Source organism: Lagopus muta, chromosome 2 (genome assembly GCF_023343835.1).
Source record: "Lagopus muta isolate bLagMut1 chromosome 2, bLagMut1 primary, whole genome shotgun sequence".
NCBI lineage: Eukaryota > Metazoa > Chordata > Aves > Galliformes > Phasianidae > Lagopus > Lagopus muta.
In genome coordinates this window covers 93,176,323-93,196,374 of record NC_064434.1, presented here as the reverse complement: position 1 = coordinate 93,196,374, position 20,052 = coordinate 93,176,323, and the positions used below count along the sequence as shown (strand labels likewise).

At 43.7% G+C, this 20,052-nt stretch overlaps 1 protein-coding gene across 1 annotated transcript; it reads left to right on the top strand.

Annotated features, from left to right (window-relative positions):
- The first annotated feature begins 3,335 nt into the window (after positions 1-3,335).
- Positions 3,336-19,286, top strand: ACBD3 (acyl-CoA binding domain containing 3). The gene is made up of 8 exons (XM_048937532.1): positions 3,336-3,644; positions 9,696-9,837; positions 10,844-10,984; positions 11,714-11,872; positions 13,791-13,965; positions 16,506-16,698; positions 17,441-17,725; positions 18,584-19,286. The coding sequence occupies exons 1-8, from the start codon at positions 3,389-3,391 to the stop codon at positions 18,793-18,795; spliced, it is 1,563 nt and encodes a 520-aa protein (XP_048793489.1). The 5' UTR covers positions 3,336-3,388; the 3' UTR covers positions 18,796-19,286.
- The last annotated feature ends 766 nt before the right edge of the window (positions 19,287-20,052 follow it).

The window sequence follows — 20,052 nt, the reverse complement described above, 5'->3', positions numbered from 1 at the left end:
TGATTTCATTATTTCTTAGAAAAACTGAAACTGAAGTCTTGTTGACTGTGTTGATTAAGTTGATTGTGGTGGAGGTCTTGAAGAAACAGAATGCTCTCTTGCTTAACTGGAAAATAGAAGCATAAAAACCTTGAGTGGGCTTATTTTTCTCCATAGACTTTATTCAACATTTGGGCAAACAATAACTAATGAGAAAGGACAGATTGAAATTACTCACTAGGATTTTCACTCAATTAGTCCTGTGGTGCCATTACACGTTATTGTGCCAGCCCTGCTGATCGCAGTATGTCCAAAGCCAATTTACTGCGCATGTATGAATGCCTGAAGTGTAATCTTTGAGTTAAATGTGTTTGGAACATCTTAAGGGCTCCTGAGAAGATTCACTGGTTCGTGCACTTGCAGTAGGGTTACACTGGGCTTCTCTTCTCCAGGAAAAGCTAGAAGCCCCTATGAAGAGCAGCTCGGTGATGGAAGAGGTTGAGTGATCACTGAAGTGGGCAACACTGGCAGAAACACTTCCATTAATCTGAGCACCTTCTGAAAGGTGCACATAGCTCTCCCTACCAACCAGGCAGTCCACTTTCCTCATTCGCCAGTATAAGCCAAAAGGTGCAGTCCTGAGCTACAGGAGCTCTGGGCTGGTATGACAACAGTATGCCTGGCAACAGTGTTCATACCTGTTTTATTCAACGTAGCCATTCCTGCAAAGCTGCTAACCCTATTTTCACAGCAGATGAGCCCATAGCGCAGTGGCAGACCTAGCTGCTCTGAGATGCTCATTTGAGATAACCAAATATTTAGCAGCCCTTGCTCTAGCAAACAGCATGTGCTCATTGCCCTGCACCAGGGGGCACCTGAAGGCACAGCCCCTGCAGCTGGGAGCGCATGTGTTTCACCCACTGGGATGAAGGATACCAGGAAGAGCAGAATGGGTTTTTTTAAGACATTCTGGTGCTCCATAACTTTTTAATGGTTCACAGTGCACCTGCAGATGTCTGGTATTTTTCACTGTTAAACATTCACCAGCTTGAATTAAATAATTGATTTATTCTACATGAAGTTTCTAGGATTGTGTTTCCTAGTGGAGGCCACTGTTGATGGACTAAACTGCCTCTCCAAGGCTTGAATGTAGCCTCTCTTTGCCACATGTAGCCAGCTGTTACAAGAAATAAGTAATTTACTGGCTCAACTTAGCATCTTTCTCTTATCCTTGAATGGTTTTCTCAAGGATATAAATTATTGGGAACTCTGTCATAGTCATTCAGTAAAATCTCCCTCATTTACAGGAGTCACGAGCAATTTGTTGAAGGTGTTAGAAGTCTGATGTGGCAGTCACACACCAGCTGTGTGCCACGGAACAGCAGGACCTGTGGGAGCAGGGAGGGGTGTTCCATGCCCTGGGGATGCCTGGACAACATGCAGCTCCAGGTAGATTTGTTTTGTTTTTAGCCAGATAAGCACATCTTATGTTCTACTCTACCTCAAACAGCCATCACTGCATCACTGCAAATTCAAAATTTTCTTCTGAAAAAATATTTCTTCATTTTTTATTACATTATTCCAGACTAGGATTTCCAGACTCAAAATCTGAACCTGCCTTTTTTTTTTTTCCCTAGTATTTTGTACTGACACCATATCTGTCTTTATAAACAGGACTCCAAAGCAGCATGGAGCAGAGGAGAGTGGGTGTAGTGAGCCAATTCCATGCTTACCAGATAGCTGTGCAGAGAGGTGCTGAGGGTAAATCTGCTGAGCCTGCTGGCTCTGAACAGCCGCACACCAGGCTGCAGAGCTGCAGCAGAGCATGCTGGCCATAGCCATGCCTCAGCTGGATGCTACACTGACAGGTGTCTTGCCCTCCAGCTGCAACCTCTCCAGCAGACCATACTGTGTGTTGTGGAGAAACCCGCTCTGCTGGCACGCCTGTTGTAGGGCATAGCAGGGCTGGCATAGCAGGGCTGGCACAAGAAGAGATGAATAGTCACACGTTTACTAGAAGTGTCAAACATTTGCTGCAAAAGAGATCCTGTTATGAGACAAATCAATTTTCTGTCTTCATTCTCCAAATCAGCTTGTCAAGCAGGATGCTCACGGAGCATCTTGCATTTAGCTTGGTCTCCAGACATGGGGAAACGAAGGGCTGTCTGATTGCAGGCGGCTTCTGCCACGAAGCAGAAACGCCTCTGGGTTTGCTGGTATATAAAATGAAAATATTTCCTTCCATTTGAGAGAAACATAGCAAACCTTGTGGGGATCAAAATGTCGGTTTCTTTAAGGATGTATTTTAGGATAAAGACTTCAACATTTCTTAAAGTGGAAAGTTTAATATTAAGCTCACTGTGTATTAAACCACAGAATTAATGCAAAAATATATATGTGCATGTATGTATGTATCTATGAAGGATGGCCTCTGCAAACCAAGCAGGAAACGTGCCAGATGAAAACTTTGAGAATAGATTGAAAGTAATCTTGTAGATGAACTAACACATCTTGATGCAAAGCCAGATCTGATGTTGAAATAGTGCTTGCAAAGCAGGGTGCAGGCGTGCATGCAGGAGGAGATAGCGTTATCTGTGCTGCCCTCGGCTCCGTGAATGAGATGGTGCCAGACAGACAGAGCTGCACGCCCTAGGAAGCAAAACGCTCCAAAGGGGGCGATGCACCCCTGTTTTGTAGTCTTGGGGAAAAGGAAGGAGTAGCGTGATGTTTGTGATCCTCAGCCAAAACCAAAACAAACAGAAGCGAGTGAAGAAGCTACAAAGGATTTATAAGTGGCTGTGAAACGTCTTTTGAAGCTTAGGTTAACCATCGTCTGAGCGAGACTCTGCCTCTATCCGGGCGCGTTTGTACTGAACAGGGCCGCGAGTGACATCGGCGCTTTCAAGAAATACTGACTGGAAATGCTTTAAATACAGCTTTCACATCTCCTGCCTTTCATCCGAAGGCTTCAAAGCACGCTGTAACAGTGACTTAATAACCAGCTCTGCCGAGATCAGCGAGCAGAGTGGAGGCGCGCCGAAGGGAAGGGCAGCTCCTGGGCAGCGCTGGGGACGGACGCCTCAGTGCGTTATTGCGAACACTGCCTGGCGGTCACCAGCTCACTGCAGCTACAGCTCCGGAGAAATAACGGCCCGGCACACTTCTTGTGCCGGCTCTGAGCCGCGTTTCCCGAGGGAACAGAGGGAGAAGCCGAGAGCCACCCTCCCGCCGCCCGTCAGCAGATGCCCAAGCCCGCGCTCCTCGACGCTCCGAGCGCCAGTGGGCGGGGCTTACAGCGGCCGTCCGGGAGGGGGCGCGGCCTGAGGCGGGCCCTGGCGGGGCGGGAGCGGAAGTTCCGGGTCGGAGGGAACGGGAAGTCGGGACGTGGCCGCCGCAGCGGAGCCGGAGGATGGCGGCGGCTCTGAGCGCTGAGCGGTTGGAGGTGTCGGTGGACGGGCTGACGCTCAGTCCCAACGCCGAGGCGCCGCCCTGCGAAGCGCGGCCCGGCCACGGGGATTCGGCTGCGGGGCGGAACCGAGCGGGCCCCGGTTGCCCGAGCCAGGCGGAGGCCGGCGGGGAGGAGGCGGCAGCGGCGCTGAGCCCGGAGCGGCGCTGGGGCTTCGCGCTGGAGGAGCTGTACGGCTTGGCGCTGCGATTCTTCAAGGGTAATTCCTTTGGGGCTCGCGGGGGGGCGAGGGGCTGCGCAGCACTCGGCCTGAAAAAGCGGGACAAAAAAAAAAATCATCCTTCCTTTTGGCGTGCGAGGGAAAAACCGTGGAAATGTGGGGGAAGAGCTTTTGCTTTAACTCTCGTCGGGCTGCGCCTTGTGCCGTCGTGGCTGTGGGGAAGGAGCGCTGGCACGGCTGCGTGGGCAGAGCTGTGTGTCTGCGCCGGGATCCTTCGCCAGGTGCGGCCGCAGGAAGCGGGAGGTGCCGCAGCGCTCCGCTCCTTCGGGACCGCGTCGGCTGTGCGGTGCGTTCTGCGAGGAGGAACGTCTATTGTAACCTTACTTGTGCGGCACCGTCTGAATCTGCAGCAGCTTCAGTAAGGGCACAGCGGCACCGTGCCTGCGTTAGGGACGTGAGGCTGTGCTGTGGTAGGCTGGTGGTTCTTTGCTGTTTGGTGGCACCGGGTGAGCTGTCCCTTCGGAGCTGAGTGCACCACAGGTGGGAAGCGCGCCCGAGGGACGGTCACTGCCTGCTTTCCTCATTGTGCTTGGATTGCTTGTTAGCAGTGTGTGAAGGTATAAGCAGTGTTCTTGTGCCCTGGCCCTCTACTGATGCACTTTTGCAAATCATCTTTTTTTTTTCCTTTAAGTTCAATTCTGGCATAGTTTCTATGTTTGCTTTTCTGATTTATTTATTTATTTATTTATTTTAAGTTGTACTTTTCTATGAACAATAAGGCTCTGGATCTTCTGTGCCACAAGCTGCTGCAGCCATGTGTTGGGCTGGAGGCACTGCAACTCCCGACTTGCCGCTCTCTGTAGAGTGAGAAGCTTGAGGGAGCTTGTTTCCTAATGAGCATTTGTTTGTAAGTCACAATATAGAAAGAAACATCTCCACGGTAGGAAATTCCTTATCTCAGCCAAGTGTCATCTCATTACATCTTAGGTTTGACGTTGTGCTGAAACAAGCATTGGTGGTGTAAAAATGAAGCAACGCAGTCATAGTGTGTGTAGTGTACTTCTATTACTTCTCATCCTGTAGTGATAATTATGCTTTATATTCATCTCCTTTTAAAGAGTGAGAAGTCAGTGAGGTGTTACTTGTATCTAGGTTACAGATACTGCGGTGTGTCTGTTTTGTCTCAAGTGTCTCTTTCTTGTTGCCTTCTTTTTGTAGGCTCAGTTGCAGTTCACTGCTGCTCTTTAGCTGTACATCATTTGCTGTAATGCACAATTCTTATCATAAGAGGGGAACTTTCCACGTTACATGACGATGTCAGACTTTCCAACAAAAGCCTTGCTCTTTTATCCTTATGACTACTATAAGTCATGTGAAGGGGTTGCACATATCTTCATATGTAGTTTCTTGATGAAAGCATTATAAGACAAGGATTTCTATTTGTAGATATGACAGTGAGGAGCTTGCAGTATTCAGATTACTGATTTATCTAGCTTGTTATACATCTGCACTGAAAATAAGTTGTCTTGTTTCCAAATTGTTGTGATTTATGCATTGTGAAAACAACTGTGGAAGCGGGCAGCCACGTGGATGCTGAAAGACACAGATTCCTACTTTACTTGAAGGAGTAACATCTTGAGGATCTGAAGGTTGATTCTTGTCGACACAGATTAGTGCTGAGTCTCATTTCTGATTGTTATTCTTAAGGCTGTACTGGTCCAGAGGTGGGATGATGTTTGACAGACTTGATCTTCTTAATGCTGGTTGATATCAGAGCTTTTATGTATGATATTAACTGCCTGTGCCACTTCCATGAAGCAAGCAGAAAAACAGAAGCTATTAATTAAGAATGGCACTTGAGAAGATTTTTTGTATTTGCGTGAAGTGCTGCTGTTGGTGTGGAGGGATCTGAGGCAGGGAGGCTGAAGAAGTCACTGGATGTTGAAGGATGAGCAGTGATCACCAGTTCAGCAGCTGCTTTTCTGTATCAGTGTGTAAACTGAGCTCTCTGCTCATAATGCATTCATAATGCATGCTCTTCCTGGAAAGTTGATTTAGAACAAAATACTTCAGACATATTACGGTGACTGCTGATGCTTGTCTGAGGTGGTATCTTGCAGAACCGTTTAGAGACAGGACGAGGTGGGAGTGCATGTAAACACAATGTGAAAAGCACAACGGAAGCTGAGCTGCAGTATTAAAGAGCCTTCAAAGCTGCTTTATTCCAGCTCTGAGAAAGACAGAGGCAGCTGACAGAAGTGCCTTTGACAGCGAATTTTGCCCGTGGAACTGGTACAAGCTCTGTTGGTGAAGATGGCTTGGTGAAGTGTAGGCTGTGTCCTGCAGTCAGAGGGGGCAGCCTGCTGGCTGTGCCAGCGAAACTCTTCCAGTATCAGCCTAGCTGTGCAGTTTTCCATATCATGTGTTTGAAATACCATCGTACCCCCTGGAGTGTTCATGTGCTGCCTGCAGTGGTTTGTGGTGCCTTGTGTCTGGGGGGGCAGTGTACAAACTGTATCATTCTGTTATCTGAAAGCTCTCCTGCTATCTTAAGTATTCTAATATTGTTTGACTGCTCCAAGTTATTTCCTCTCATCCTAACAAGAATGCGACTTCAACCTCAGCAGTATATCATCCAAAGTGAATTGTTTGACCTTGTTTTTTGTGTTTTAATTTGATGGCACGATTGTAATTCATTAGTTACATTAGTTACAAAGGCACTTGCTTTAAAGAATATGGAAAAACTCTATAATGTATCTGCCTTTATTGCTAAGTTAAGCTTCTATCAGATCTGACAGGAAGGGCTAGTTGATTACCCTTCTATTGATCAGCAGAACATCGTTGGGAGGAAAGAACTGAGTGTAAGAGAACATTCAGTGGGGTCTGCAGGCAGTGATTCACCTCTCATGTTTCTCGGTCTTGATCTCACTCATCAGAGCTCTGCGAATGAGCAGCATTAATATCCGTGATACCTGCTTTTAAAAGCTGTGAGGCAACAAATCACGCTTGAAACTGTTTTCTGGCTTCTTGTAGACAGCTGAGACTGAATGCCATCCTGTGGGAATTGGACATTTAGAGGGAGTGCAGTAGATGAGCTGGAGCAGAAGTTGCAGTGAGTTGTGCAGTGTATCTTTCTTGAGATATACTTCTTCCCTGTTACAGAGGAATAACAGCACATCGAACCACATTGAAGCATATTTGTTAAACTCCCTGGAGCCTGAATTTGTGGTGATGCCAGTAGTGCAGTGCCACACAGTGACATCCATTCCCATTATCTGCTTTTCATTACTCACTATTGGACTGGCTTCATCTTTTTGTATGCTGAGTCCCTGCTGAGGAATCTCTGGTGGGCATCTGGACGGAGTCACTGTCAGGAGGGCTCTGGCCTGAATAGCTGATGGTAGGTGTGCAGGGACCATCCTGTCAGGCCTGACAATACAGGAACACAGTGCTGTGTCTTCACAGCACGCATCCCTGAGGCCTGAGCTTGCAGTAGGTGAGAGCTGGTCCTTGCAGAGTTTTGGGTAAGCTGCTTCATGCCACAAGTATATATGGGCCATTACTGCAGCATGCTGAAAGCCTTGTTCATACAAGCATACCTTAATTACTACTTAGGCTTGTCTAATCTCTTTGTGGCTGTTGTTGGTATGACGTTCAGGTGATGAGCATTGCCTTTTCTGTGAGTGACGTTTTGAGATATTGTCAGTAAGGACTCTGAACTGTCTGTAGGAAAGCTGAGCCTTTCTCTGGCCTTGTAGCAGGAGGAATGCCAATGGCATACAGAAGGTTGTACAGTTGCTGTATTATTCCTTTGCAAAACACATGGATTTCTCAGTGTGTTACTTGAAGCTGTCTGATATTCTTCAGCTTCCTATCAGCTGTATAGGGTACAAGAGTGATACCTACTTGATTAGTGCTTCCACAGATGCTTGAATGGATTTGGCACTTCTGCTTATCTGGGCTGACTAAGGCTCTCTTTTGGTGTATTTAGCTCTGCAGATGGCTCCAGCTCCTCTGGTTCATTTTTAACTCTCAACGCATCCAAGTCTTTGGGGTAATTGTGCACCATGGTTTCTGCTGAAGAATTCAACTGAAAAATGACTAGGATGTGACTTCATTCCCTTGGCTGACCCCAAATGCTTTGCTTAGAGCTTGCTTATGATCTGCATTATCTCCAAGTCACTGGATATCTGTCTCTTATTTTTGTCCTCCCTTGTTTAGCTTGCTTTTTGTCTTCCCTTGGGCCACCGCTGCACATGCGGAGTTTCCCTTGTTAAGCCTTGAGGTCTGACTTCTGTGAAAATATAGACATGCTGCCTTTAGCTGTAGAGTGAAATGGTCTTTTTCTTTGGCTTTAACCCTGTTCAAAAGTGTGCCCAAACCCTTACGTTTGGTGACTGAGGCAGCAGCTCTGCAGAGCATGTAACAGTGCTTCCTGGCAGACAGACATCTGTGTGCACGCAGGTTGCACAAAGTCAGTGATGCTGTGGTGGCCACAGAAGCCCAGCAAAACTTCAGATGAGTTCCTTTATGAAGCAGCTTGGTTTTAAGCATGCTGCCCCAGGACATGAAGTGTGCTTTCAGAGTGCTTGCTATTTATTGAGGTTAAAGAAAATACTTGCTAGTTAAGTTCTGAGTTAATTGTGAAGTAGGAAGAAGTGAGGGAAAAGCTGAAGCACCCTTGAGGTAGCTGAAGAGCGAGATTTGAGACCTAGGGAGAGAGTTTTTACCTGTGCTGGCTTTGTTGCCAAAAGTGTCATATCCTCAGGTGAAGTTGCAGGATGTGATGGCCTGCATCTTTGAAGGATGGCAGGGGTGGGAAGGGGCCTCTGGGACTTGTCAAGGCTTCTGGTCTTTTGAAGCTGAAATAGCTATTTGCTGTAAGGCCATGTGATGCTGGGCAAAGTACAAGCACTTGAGTTTCTGGAAGAGTGAAATGGGCTTCTAGGAGTGAATAATAAGAGTTTGAATGTTTGCCTTCCTAACGTGATCCTAGCTTACATACTCATGGCATGCATGCAGTTGTTCCTTGTTAGTTTTTGCCCGAGAAAGTCCAGTGACGTACCAGACTCACTGTGTCAAAAACATCACTTCTCACTGTGCCCTGCAAACACTTTCCTGTGGGGTTGTTTCCAGTTTGCAGCTTTCAGAAATATTTGCTCAGAACTTCTCAGCAGGACTCAAGGGAGATCCCCCTCCCCTCCACCCCCCTTCTGTTCTGATTTCCCAGTAATAACTCTGTTTACAATCACAAGCTGAGCAATTCTGCAATTTGTGTCAGCTCTGAAGTCTGAGTATGAATTGAAGTGTCCGGTTTGGGGCTCTGAACAGCTTGCTCCAGAGTGACCTTCATGGTAAAGGAGAGCGGGGGGCTGCTGGCAGCTCTGCTCTGATTCACAACTGAACGGAAAGCCGTTGGTACAGCCGTGTGAAATGTCTGTTGTGTTCCTCTGGTAGCAGTTTCCTCATTTCAGTCTTTTCAGAAAGAGGTGATGCTTATTTGCTTGTTTTTCTGTTTGAGGAAATGGTCTTTTTTTTTTTTTAACAAGCAGCATGATTGCATGTAGTGATGCCTGTTTTTTGGATCTGTTTTGACAGTTTGGTAAATGGGTTGAGGTAAGTCCTAGCTGAGAAATTCAAATACTTCAAATCAGGGCACATTTTCCTCAATAGAGAATATGTTATGGCATCTAACCAGGTTTGCTTTAGAAGGTGGTGGTATGGAACTCCTGGAATTCTGATTGAGTTCTTAAGGCCAGAATTCTCTGTAGGACCTGATGCTGATTGAGTCACCTCTAAGATTTCTCATTGTGAGGACTTATTCCAGCAGCCATGACAGCGTGCAGCCATCCAGTTGCCTCTGGGAACATTTTCCCTTCATTCTGTTTTCCTCTCGACAGCTCAGCTGAAGTTAGGTGTGTTTCTTCTGGGCGAACTGTTTTATTTGAATAGAGCTGACTTAGTTTGTGACTTAGCTTTTGGTGTCCTCTCTTCTTTTTCAGAGAGGAGATTGTGATGATATGAAATACTCTTTGCTGTCCTATGCTTAACCAGTTAATCATAACAGTGAAACGTTCTTTTCCTCTACAGAAAAAGATGGCAAAGCCTTTCATCCAACATATGAAGAAAAACTCCGACTTGTGGCACTGCACAAGCAGGTTCTGCTGGGACCTTACAATCCTGATACTTGCCCTGAAGTTGGGTTCTTTGATGTGCTGGGGAATGATAGAAGGTAAAGGCCTTTGTTGATCTTAACTCTGTTTTTCCCGTCTGAAGTAAATGCCATCCAATTTCAACAGTAAGAAAAGTACGTGGATTGCCTCAGTTTGGGTGTGTGTGGTAGTAGAAAGTGAGAGCAGCCTCTTCAAAAACATCACTGAAATCTGAGTCACAATTCAGTAAAGGAGCCATGAGGCAATTATGGAGTGTTTTTTTTTTTTTTAAACTACATTAGGAGAAGCTGCTCTGCCAACAGCCCAGGTTTTTTTTATAGCAGTTTAAAGACTTGGTTAACATGCAGGCCTGAGCATCTTTCTCCTTATTTTACACCAGAGTTGCAGCAGACCAAGTCCCTTGCCAGTGCTAATAGCACTTGGCAGAGCCTTCCTGTTAGTAGGTTAAGGAGAACCTCTGAAATCCTCTGTCTGTTGCATTCAGACACTGAGTAGATTTTGATGAGATCAGTATGATCTCTGTTGCTTGCAGTTCTCTTGTTGACTGTTGCTATTTCTAGTTATGAAGGTCAGTGCTGTGTTGTTCTTTGCTTCTCAAACCTGCACTCAGTGCACTGTTTCTGCTCAAATGGATTGTTTAGGAAGAACCAAGCTGTTGTGTTTGATTTGATCAGGTTAGTTACTGCATTTGTTCATCTGGGAGAATGTATGCTTTTTTTTCCCACAAACTGGAGTGGAAGAATGATTAAACAAGTAATAATACAAGTTAATTTGCCAACTGATTTGTATCTGGGAAGTTTTTGGACACAGTTTAGAGTTCTGAGTAGGGTTTGTGGTATGTGTAAAATTTCATATAAGCACTTGGTGCTCTTGTATGAAATGGTTATTTGGTAGAAGAGAACGCTGAAATCTACAGGTTTAAGTTCTATCTTTGAATGGGTCAGGTTTTCTCTGAAGTGCTGCATGCTGGCATTTGGTTGTTTGTCTCCCAGTGTTACTCCTTTTCTGGGTTAATGAGCTCCCTACTGGCTTGCAGAGAGTTAAGTTGTCTTCTCTCTCTCTTAGGAAGGAATGGGCTGCCCTTGGAAACATGTCAAAGCAAGAAGCTATGACAGAGTTTGTTAAGCTCCTAAATAGGTGCTGCCACTTGTTCTCAACATATGTTACTTCTCACAAAATAGAAAAAGAAGAACAAGAAAAGAAAAGGTAATATTTGATTTCTCAGTATACTGAATAAGTAATTCTTGATCTATGGACAGTGTCATGGATAGCTTAAGCTGACAAAGTTACTTTGGAGGAGAGAGGCTTGAAGTTCAGATAGCTGTGGTACCACTTGCTCTCTTTAAAGCTTTACACTTGTAATGGAAAATCATTTCTGAGGTGCATATACCTAGAATGCAGGGACTTTTAAAAATGTGGCTCATACTGTCATCTTTTTAAGAGAGATGCAATTCACAAGATATCTGCCCTCATCGTTTAGTTTACTAAAGCTGTATAAAACAAAATTGTCAGATGCTTGAAATTCCTCTTTTAGTAAGGGTTAGTGACCTGGTAAAGGCTATCCCACATCCTTTATTCATCATGTGGTTATTAAACAGTAGTCTGTGATTATTGAACATATATTGAAGCATGGAAGATGTATTTAAGGCTTCTTGATGCTTTTTCCCACCATTCTCTGCTACAAGTATAGTAGGTTAGAATGAGTGTGGAATTAAAATAGAGTTTACATCTGTCGTACTGCAAAGTGCAGTAACACCAGGTGATGGGTTTTCTTCTAGTGTGTAATAATAAGATATTTCTCCGAGTTGAAGTGGGAAGAGGTGATGCCAAATGAAAAGATTCCTTCGGTAGGGAAAAGGCAGGTTACAGCTTGTTGAAAATAACTTATCCTAGGGTTGTAGAAATGCTGCAATAGCTTATTGAGTGATGTTGCAGAAGAGAGGAGGAAGAGCGAAGGCGCCGTGAAGAAGAGGAGCTTGAGCGCTTACAGAAAGAAGAAGAAAAACGCAGGCGAGAGGAGGAAGAGAGGCTGAGAAGAGAAGAGGAGGAGAGGAGGAGAATAGAGGAGGAGCGGCTTCGGATGGAACAGCAAAAGTGAGTAGCTGAAAGAACTGACATTGGGAAGAAGTAACTGTCTTGCACTTGAGACAATTGTGTTGGCTGTTTAAATAGTTCTGCTAGAACTGAATATCTGAAATGAGAGCACTCTGGTCTGACAGTGACATTTGCTGTCCTTAGTTAAGAAAGACACTGTTTGCAGAGAATGAGTATCCCAACGTGCTGTTGTGTGCAGCCTTCACAGCTAAAATTGCTAGAGAAATCTTATTTGAAGAGAATCTCTGTTTGGGGATTGTGACTCCAAGCACTGCACCTCATCAAAACTTGTGGCTCTGCTTCTTAAATGGGTTCTGCTGCACTCAACTGAACTATTTAAACTGTCTATTGAAAGTTTCTATCCTTTCATAGAGGACAGTGCCTTAAAAAAGGATAACTGCACTTCGTTGTGTTGGTTTTTTTCAAATGCATGGTTGAGGTTTTCTAATTTGGAAGTCTAAAGCTACCTCCTTGAAGGCATTCTTTTTCTAGAAGTTGTGAAATGTTTGCAGATCTTAGTTTTGTGCTGGCAGTCACTGGATCTTAGCACATTTCTCAGAGGAGCTCAGAATTCATGTTCAAATGGGCTTAACCTGTTTGCACCCCCATTTGGTAGCTTACATAGAACTTGAGCTGTACGTTCTGTTTCACTGTTCTGTATCCAGATGCTGAAAACATGGATCTAGCATTGCACACACTGTATAGGAATAGCATCACACATCTCTCAGCAATAATTTTCTTTAACAGTAGTGCCTGTTCATTTGGTGTATCTCTGAAGTGGTAGTTTTGGAAAGGGAGCAAATAATTCACAAGTTTTAGTTGGACTGTTGAATATGGTGAGAGCATGAAATACACAGATGTAAATGAGCAGAGGATGCGATGAGTGCTAAGGAGGTGATGAAGAAGCAAAAGGAAAAGGTTTTATGGAAATAATAACTGTGTATCAAGGGTTGTAGGAGGTTACAGAGATGAAGAGTTTGGACAGAAAAGCAGTGTGGTGAGTTATATAGATGCCAAGCTATATCCAAAGTGGTCACAGTTTGTTGAAAGGTGGTGAATCTTGCCTGTTAAAATAAAAAGCAGTTTAATCTTGAAGCTTATTAGAGGAGGGAAAGGAAGAAGGATAAGAAAGAACTACTCTTCCTTTTGCGTGATTCTTGAATCCTCTGAAATATCAGTAGCTCATCGCTAATGAACGTAACATGAGTTAAAAAAAAATGAGCCCTAGGTCAATGTGGATGATTTACTGTATGGTTTCTGTTGGCCTTTTGGAGAGGGAAGGAGAATGGAGCCTGTGCTTGATGAACCAGTACATTCCTCCTGAAGCTTCTGTGTTTCTGTTTGTTGGAGATGCAGTTGCCCTGTTTTGCAGTTTTTTATGTTTGTGAATTAGGCCACAATCAGTCATGCTTTTCCTATGGTTGCATGCTATCCTGGGAAGTTAAGGTAGTAACACAGTGGGTTTAGACAACAAAAACCTTTGGCGTGTGGTACCATAGCAAGCTTGTTCCTATTTGCAGCTGCAGAAGGGCTGCTGGGGTGGTTTCTGCATGTTTTCTGGAGGACCCAAACATGGAATTTTTTCCCTTGTCTGTTTGAGAAACACTGTGATGTGTTTATACCACTGCCTCTTTCCTGGATTATAGATTGAAAAAAATATCAGAGCTTTTGATATTCTTTTTTTTAACACCTGATGTTTTCAAAACATGAGGTAGACAAAATTCACATTTGCATATACCTTTAGGCTCTGTTCTGTTATGTAGACTTGAGTTTTTTTGTTGGCTTTTTTTGGTGTGGTTTTTTGTTTTGTTTTGTTTGTTATTTTTGCAGAAATTAAATTAACTGTCACTTAAGTACAGGGATTTCCCCAGTAACCTCAGCTGCTGGTAATCTTCGTGCTCTTCTCCCACTAATGTAGGCAACAGATCATGGCAGCACTGAACTCCCAGACTGCCATGCAGTTCCAGCAGTATGCTGCTCAGCAGTATCCCGGCAACTATGAACAGCAGCAGATCCTCATTCGGCAGCTCCAAGAACAGCACTATCAACAGTATATGCAGCAGTTGTATCAAGTCCAGCTAGCACAGCAGCAGGTAAGCTGAGAAACTTGTCTTTTTTTTTTTTTTCTGAGCTCTTTGGAAGATGCTAACTTACCTATTTTTATCTCCTTGAAAAGCTAATTGCTAGAAGAAGGGGAAAAAGGAGTTCTAGCAATTAAAGCTGCTGCTTTTTCAAACACCAAAGCTCTTTTATTTAATCTTTCTGAGTAGCTTTCTGAAGCAGCCTTCAGTTAAGAAAATTCTAAACAACTTTTACTAATCACTTGGATACAATTCCTGAAAGCAGAACATTAAGTGCTGTGCTGCAGTGTCTATTGCACGCCCAGTTCTATGGGAGTATGTATCAGTGCAGCTGAGCATGAACAAACTGATGGGTTCAAATGATTCTTCACATATCATATGTGAGGATTGAAGAGCAGCAGGCTTTAGCTGGCCTTGCGTTGCTACTGGGTTTGAGGTTGCTGCTCTGTCAGCTTCTAGCAGTACTGACTTCTCTTCCCCTCTTGCGTCTCCTCTGACATCACTATCTAGCATGTTGTTTGCTTGTCTGCGATAGACTGCTTGTGTTCTGGGTGAAAAGACACTTTCTTATTTCTGGTAGCAAAGGGTGGGAGTAATACCAGGGATTTTGTGTGTGGGCTTGAAAGGGTACTCCTGTTTTCAGAGGAATCTTGCATCTCTGTCAAATATGCTGTATTCTCTGAAGTTATTTTTAAGTTCAGAGATGTCCATGTAAGCATCCTAAACAGATGTAAGTCAAACTTCAGATCCTGGCGTGTCTGACCTCTATGGGCAGGACCCACATCTTAAGTGGCCAGTGTCTGTCAGCCTGAGGTCTGTTGTTTTTGAGCTAAAGACTTAAAATTTATTAACTAATTTCCTATGGAGTTATTCATGTTTTGAAGAGGATAATGCCTTCAGCAAAGAGGTGTCCAAAGAAGGAGCAGAGTTGAAGTGGTACAGGGAAATCAGAGGCTTCCTGCCCTGCTGCAGTTGCTCTTAAAGTTTAATGCCACCTTGGTACCAATGCTTTGGTGTCATAGTAGTAAGTGAAAGCTGCAGTCTTATCAGTCTTGTCTTCAGTGCCTTCTATAATTGATACCACTCCCTGGAGGCTGAGGCGTCTGAGGCACTGCTGCCACTTTTCTTCTGTGTTTTCAGCACTCCTCCTCTCAATCATAGCTGTCTGATTTCTGCATATGGTAGACTAATGCCCTCTGAGACCCTGGGCAGAAACAACATCCTTTCCTTTACAGCAGCTTATGAAATAATACACCTGCCAGGCAATGAGGTTTCTTTCAGATCAATACTTGGACAATTCTTTTACAGGAAAGGATGAAAAAAGTGGTAACAGAGCTAATATTGTCTAGTTATACTTACTTGTTCCTGAGGATTCAGGTAGCTTACATAGTAACACTTCTATTTGCCTTTTGGATTTCTATAACTCAGTCAACTTGGAATCTGTTAATGCAATTTAAAAACCCTGCTGTGTCATGGCTGTTTCTAGATGATTCAGATGGCATTAATTTTGGAGAGGTTGTATACAGAAGTTTTGTAGAGAAGTTCCTTGCTGCTTCACACTGAAATGGGACTTCAGTAGTAGAAGGTGGATCTGGATAGCATCTCTGTAATTGCACAAGTGGGGAATCTAACAAATATTTAACTGTGTTGTCTTCTTAGCCCTTTAAAATACCTATATTCTATTAATTCATCAAAATCATATGCTTATTAAGTTATTCTTTAAAGGATGATTTTATGAATTCTACCTTTTCCCTGTCTCAACAGTGGAGTGCATGTAATCTGACTGATAACTGGTGGGAAAGGAAGGGGCATGGAGGGTGGGGGGCAGAATAAGCCTTGAAACTAAAGGGATAACACATCCAGCCTGAATCCAAAAGGATGGTTGTTACTTCTCATAATCTCATATTTATTTACTTCTTTGCACAGGAGACAGCATAATAAATTTAAACTGAAGAATTTAGTGTAGAACATGTAAGTCATGTTCTAAAAGCTGCACCTCTGAGGTTTGATAACTCTTCTCCCAGAGTGCTCACAGTCCTTCTGGCTCTTATTTCTCACAAATTAACTCCCTTTCTTGCACATTTGCTGGAGAACTCTTTTGCCATGTTAACTCACAAATTGACAAGGGTTTAATAAGCTTTACATAGTTCACATATCTCTATAGAAGCTGAGTTAGCTCAGGCTGGAACTCCTTTTTTTTTTTTTTTTAAGTAATTATTTTCTTTTTTTAATGATATGTTATAGAGGTTACTGAAATGCAGTACTTTAGTAGCTAGGCCTAAGTTCATTGTACATGCCGTAATTAATTATTTGAGAGATGAATCTTCTTGTTCTGATTGTATCCACCAGCCTGGAAAGACTTCCCATGATGTGAAGTACATGCAATTCTCACTAGTTAATGAGTACAGCTTCAGGTCCTTCATGGTGAGCCTCCTCATGGGGAGGAGAGGGGATTTTGTAACTGCCTTTACACCTACTACTGGAAAAGGGAGGCAGCTCAGGGTTTGTTTTTGTTGTTGTTGTTTTACTTGATTTACTTCCTTTCATTTTAGGCAGCCTTGCAGAAACAGCAGGAGGCAGTTGTAGCAGCAGCAGGGACATCTCTGACTACTGCATCCAAGATGAATGTACCTGCCCAAGGGGATATGCCTTCTATTAATGGGCAAGCCAGTGCACACACAGACAGCCCTGAAAAAGAGTTGGATCCAGAGGCTTTGGAAGAAGCATTGGAGAATGGACCAAAAGGTAGGATTAGCTAGATAAAGATGAACCACGGAAGCCTTTACTAGGATCCAGGTGTCTTGAAAACCACAGTTGATCATACCTGGCTTCATTAATCTGAGAAAGAGCTAGGTGTGATTTGTGGGTTTTTTCTTCTAAAGGAGAACATGTCATGTTGGCAAAACAGTTTTTGAGAGCAGGGAGAGAAGTGAAAGCACTTCAAACAGTGTGGATGGGGTACAGAAGCTCTTTTCACTCTTGACTGAAATAGCTTCATTGCAGCAGTGTTGGAAAGGAACGTAGCAGTTCCTGCAGAAAGCTGTTCTGTGCAGAAATACGTTCAAATGTTGCCCAAAACTGAGCATTGATTTAGTCTTGGGGATTAAAGGAAGGCCAAATCTTATTCTGTGTCTACTGCCCTTCCCGTGGCATAGCCTGTCCTGTGCACAGTCCAGACTACTGTTCTCTTGCTTCTCCCACCTTCCTCTGACTGCTTCTAGGAAGCTGCAGAAGTGGAGCAGGAATTGTAGCCTCCCAGCAGCTCTCCCATCACCCACTGGTGTTTCTGGATGTTGTTCTCCAGATTCATCCACAGTCAGCAGTCCTCAAAAGACTTGATTGGATCCCAGTAAGAAATCTTCACGACCACAGTCCCTGAGTGGAAGCACTATGATGTTTATTGTCCTCAAGTGCACCTCAAACACACTTTAGTGTTCAACATAAATAACTGAAACAAAAGCTTAACTGGCTTATTCCCCCCCTCTAGATTCTGTTCCAGTGATAGCTGCTCCATCAATGTGGACACGACCCCAGATAAAAGACTTCAAAGAGAAAATCCGGCAGGATGCAGACTCTGTGATCACAGTGGGCCGAGGGGAAGTGGTTACAGTTAGAGTACCAACTCATGAAGAGGGGTCTTACCTCTTTTGGGAGTTTGCTACAGACAATTATGACATTGGTTTTGGGGTGTATTTTGAATGGACAGACTCCCCTAATACTGCAGTGAGTGTGCATGTCAGCGAATCCAGTGATGATGAGGATGAAGAAGAAGGTAAGCGTGCTTATTTTTATGAAATCCTAGTCTTGCAGGGATTGCTGTGCAGGAAAACCACTCTGTCTTGTCATCTCCTAGTTCTTACAGCTCTGCAGTTCATGGCTTCCATCTAGCTGGCATCTCATCTTCAAATAAGAAGTAAAATTCTGACCGTAACTTCAGATGTCTCACTTGACTCATTGATTGGTTGTAATAGTTGAGGATGGGAAAGTCTTTTTTTCCAATATATTGTTTGCAATTTATAATACTTAAAAGAACAGTTCTTTATAGTGGCCAAGACCCAGGTTACAGCCTATGTCTATAGGGGAGCCCTGCATACCATCAGAAAAAAGCGGTGTTCTGAAACAGTCGTGCAACTTGCCTAGATGGAACTGCTCTGATGTAGGAAGATCTTCTGCCTATTTCTATTAGCTGATCAGTTAATAGCAGTGTGGGTAATGCCTTGATCAGAAATAGAGTTTAGCATCTTTGCAAACTGTTACAGCTATATTGGACATGGAATGTTTTAATATTGAAGTGTAAAATTTGTCTTTAAAGCAAGCAATGTCTAGACTGAACCAAAGGCAAACTTCCCTTTCCTCTAGTGCAGTTCTGCAATGGTAAATCGATTTGCTTTCTTAAATGGGTGAAGAAGTATCTTAAACTGATACTTCTGCAGTGAAGGAGCACACCACACAAACCCATGCTTTTTGCTTTTCTCTTTCAGTGCTTTAGCTGCAAGCTTGGTATGAACTCCTTCAGCTAACAAAATAGAATACTGTGTCTGCTACACACAAATACAAGGGAGAGTCAGACCTTGTTTTTAAAAGTTAGTCACCCTTGTTAACTGATGCTTCTTTTATTTTTTGCTTACAGAAAATGCTGGCAGTGAAGAAAAAGCCAAAAAGAATGCCAACAAGCCTCAGCTAGATGAAATAGTGCCTGTGTACAGACGAGACTGTCATGAAGAAGTGTATGCTGGCAGCCACCAGTACCCAGGGAGAGGAGTTTACCTCCTGAAATTTGACAACTCCTACTCTCTATGGAGGTCAAAAACAGTTTACTACAGAGTTTATTATACTAGATAAGTATGGCTGTGTTTGAGGCTGGGCTGTGCAGAAGATGTCGTTTTATTTGGAATTTCTTCAAGCATAATGGATCCTTTTGAGTCTGTCTTATCCTGTCTGTATCTGTATGGTTTGTGTGAACTTTAACAAGTAAACACTGGGATCTTCCTGCTCCATGACACTAATGCATATTGCATTGGGCTTAACACAGGATCTCCCTAGCCCACTGGGGTATTGGAGTTAACCAATGGCAATCATTGGCTCCAGTGCTTAAGGTCACATCAGCTGTATTTGTGAAAGCCTCGTGTGAAAAGGGGGAGGGGATCACTAGTTCACTGGCTGGGTGATCTGAGGTTTCCAAGTCTGGATGCTTTCAATAACTTGTTAACGGTTAACTTAAAGGTCCCATCAGTAACCGGTAGATTTGGATGCAGTTTGCTGTGTAGCAAGTTTCTCTTAACTGTAATCAAATGTCAGATTTTTACACCATTAAAACTTAAAATTTCAGTTGATGCAAGTTTAGAAACAAGTTGTCTCGAGTCTGTCCTCATCAAAGAAGAAACATTCAGTTCTTTAAACCAGTGTAAGCTTTAGGCACGGGCGATCAGCATCTTGAAAGAACAGCAGGTAACCTCTTCTGAAGACACAAACTGCAGGACAGTTGTAAGTATACTTACAAGTAGAACCTTAATCTCTGCCCTGCTGTTAACCTGAGAACATTTTTGGAGGCAACTGGCTTTGACATAGGGCACAAACTATAAGTTTGGGTTTTTCATGGAGTAGACTTAAAAAAAAAAAAAAAATCTGCACAACTCTTTGGTTTGTTTTCTTTCCAAAACCTGAGTAAGCATGTTGTGCATCTGAAGAGCAGTAAGTCACTTTGAAGCATAGAAATTAGTGTTGCACTGATTATGGAAATCACTGCCAGTCCATTGGAATCTGAGCTGGCGGTGCTTTGGTGCAGACTTTCTGCTTTAGTCTGTAACTGTCTGCAGAAGGCCAGGATCACATACAGGCACGTAACAATGTAGCTGTCATCTGTCTCATACAGTTTGAATGGCTTGGTCAGGGCGTTTCTTGTTCTGTGTAGCCCAAAAATACAGGTGGCTGTTTGAGAGTGTGATAAATATCCACTCTCCTTGGAGCCTTGCGCCCAAGTGCTGATGTGTTACAATGATGTCTTGTGGGAGTGCTCTCTGCATCAGCAGTGCACTTTGCTACCAAAAGGAGTGGGTTACTTAGGGTCCGTCGGATCAGTTTCTGCAGTCAGATTTCCAT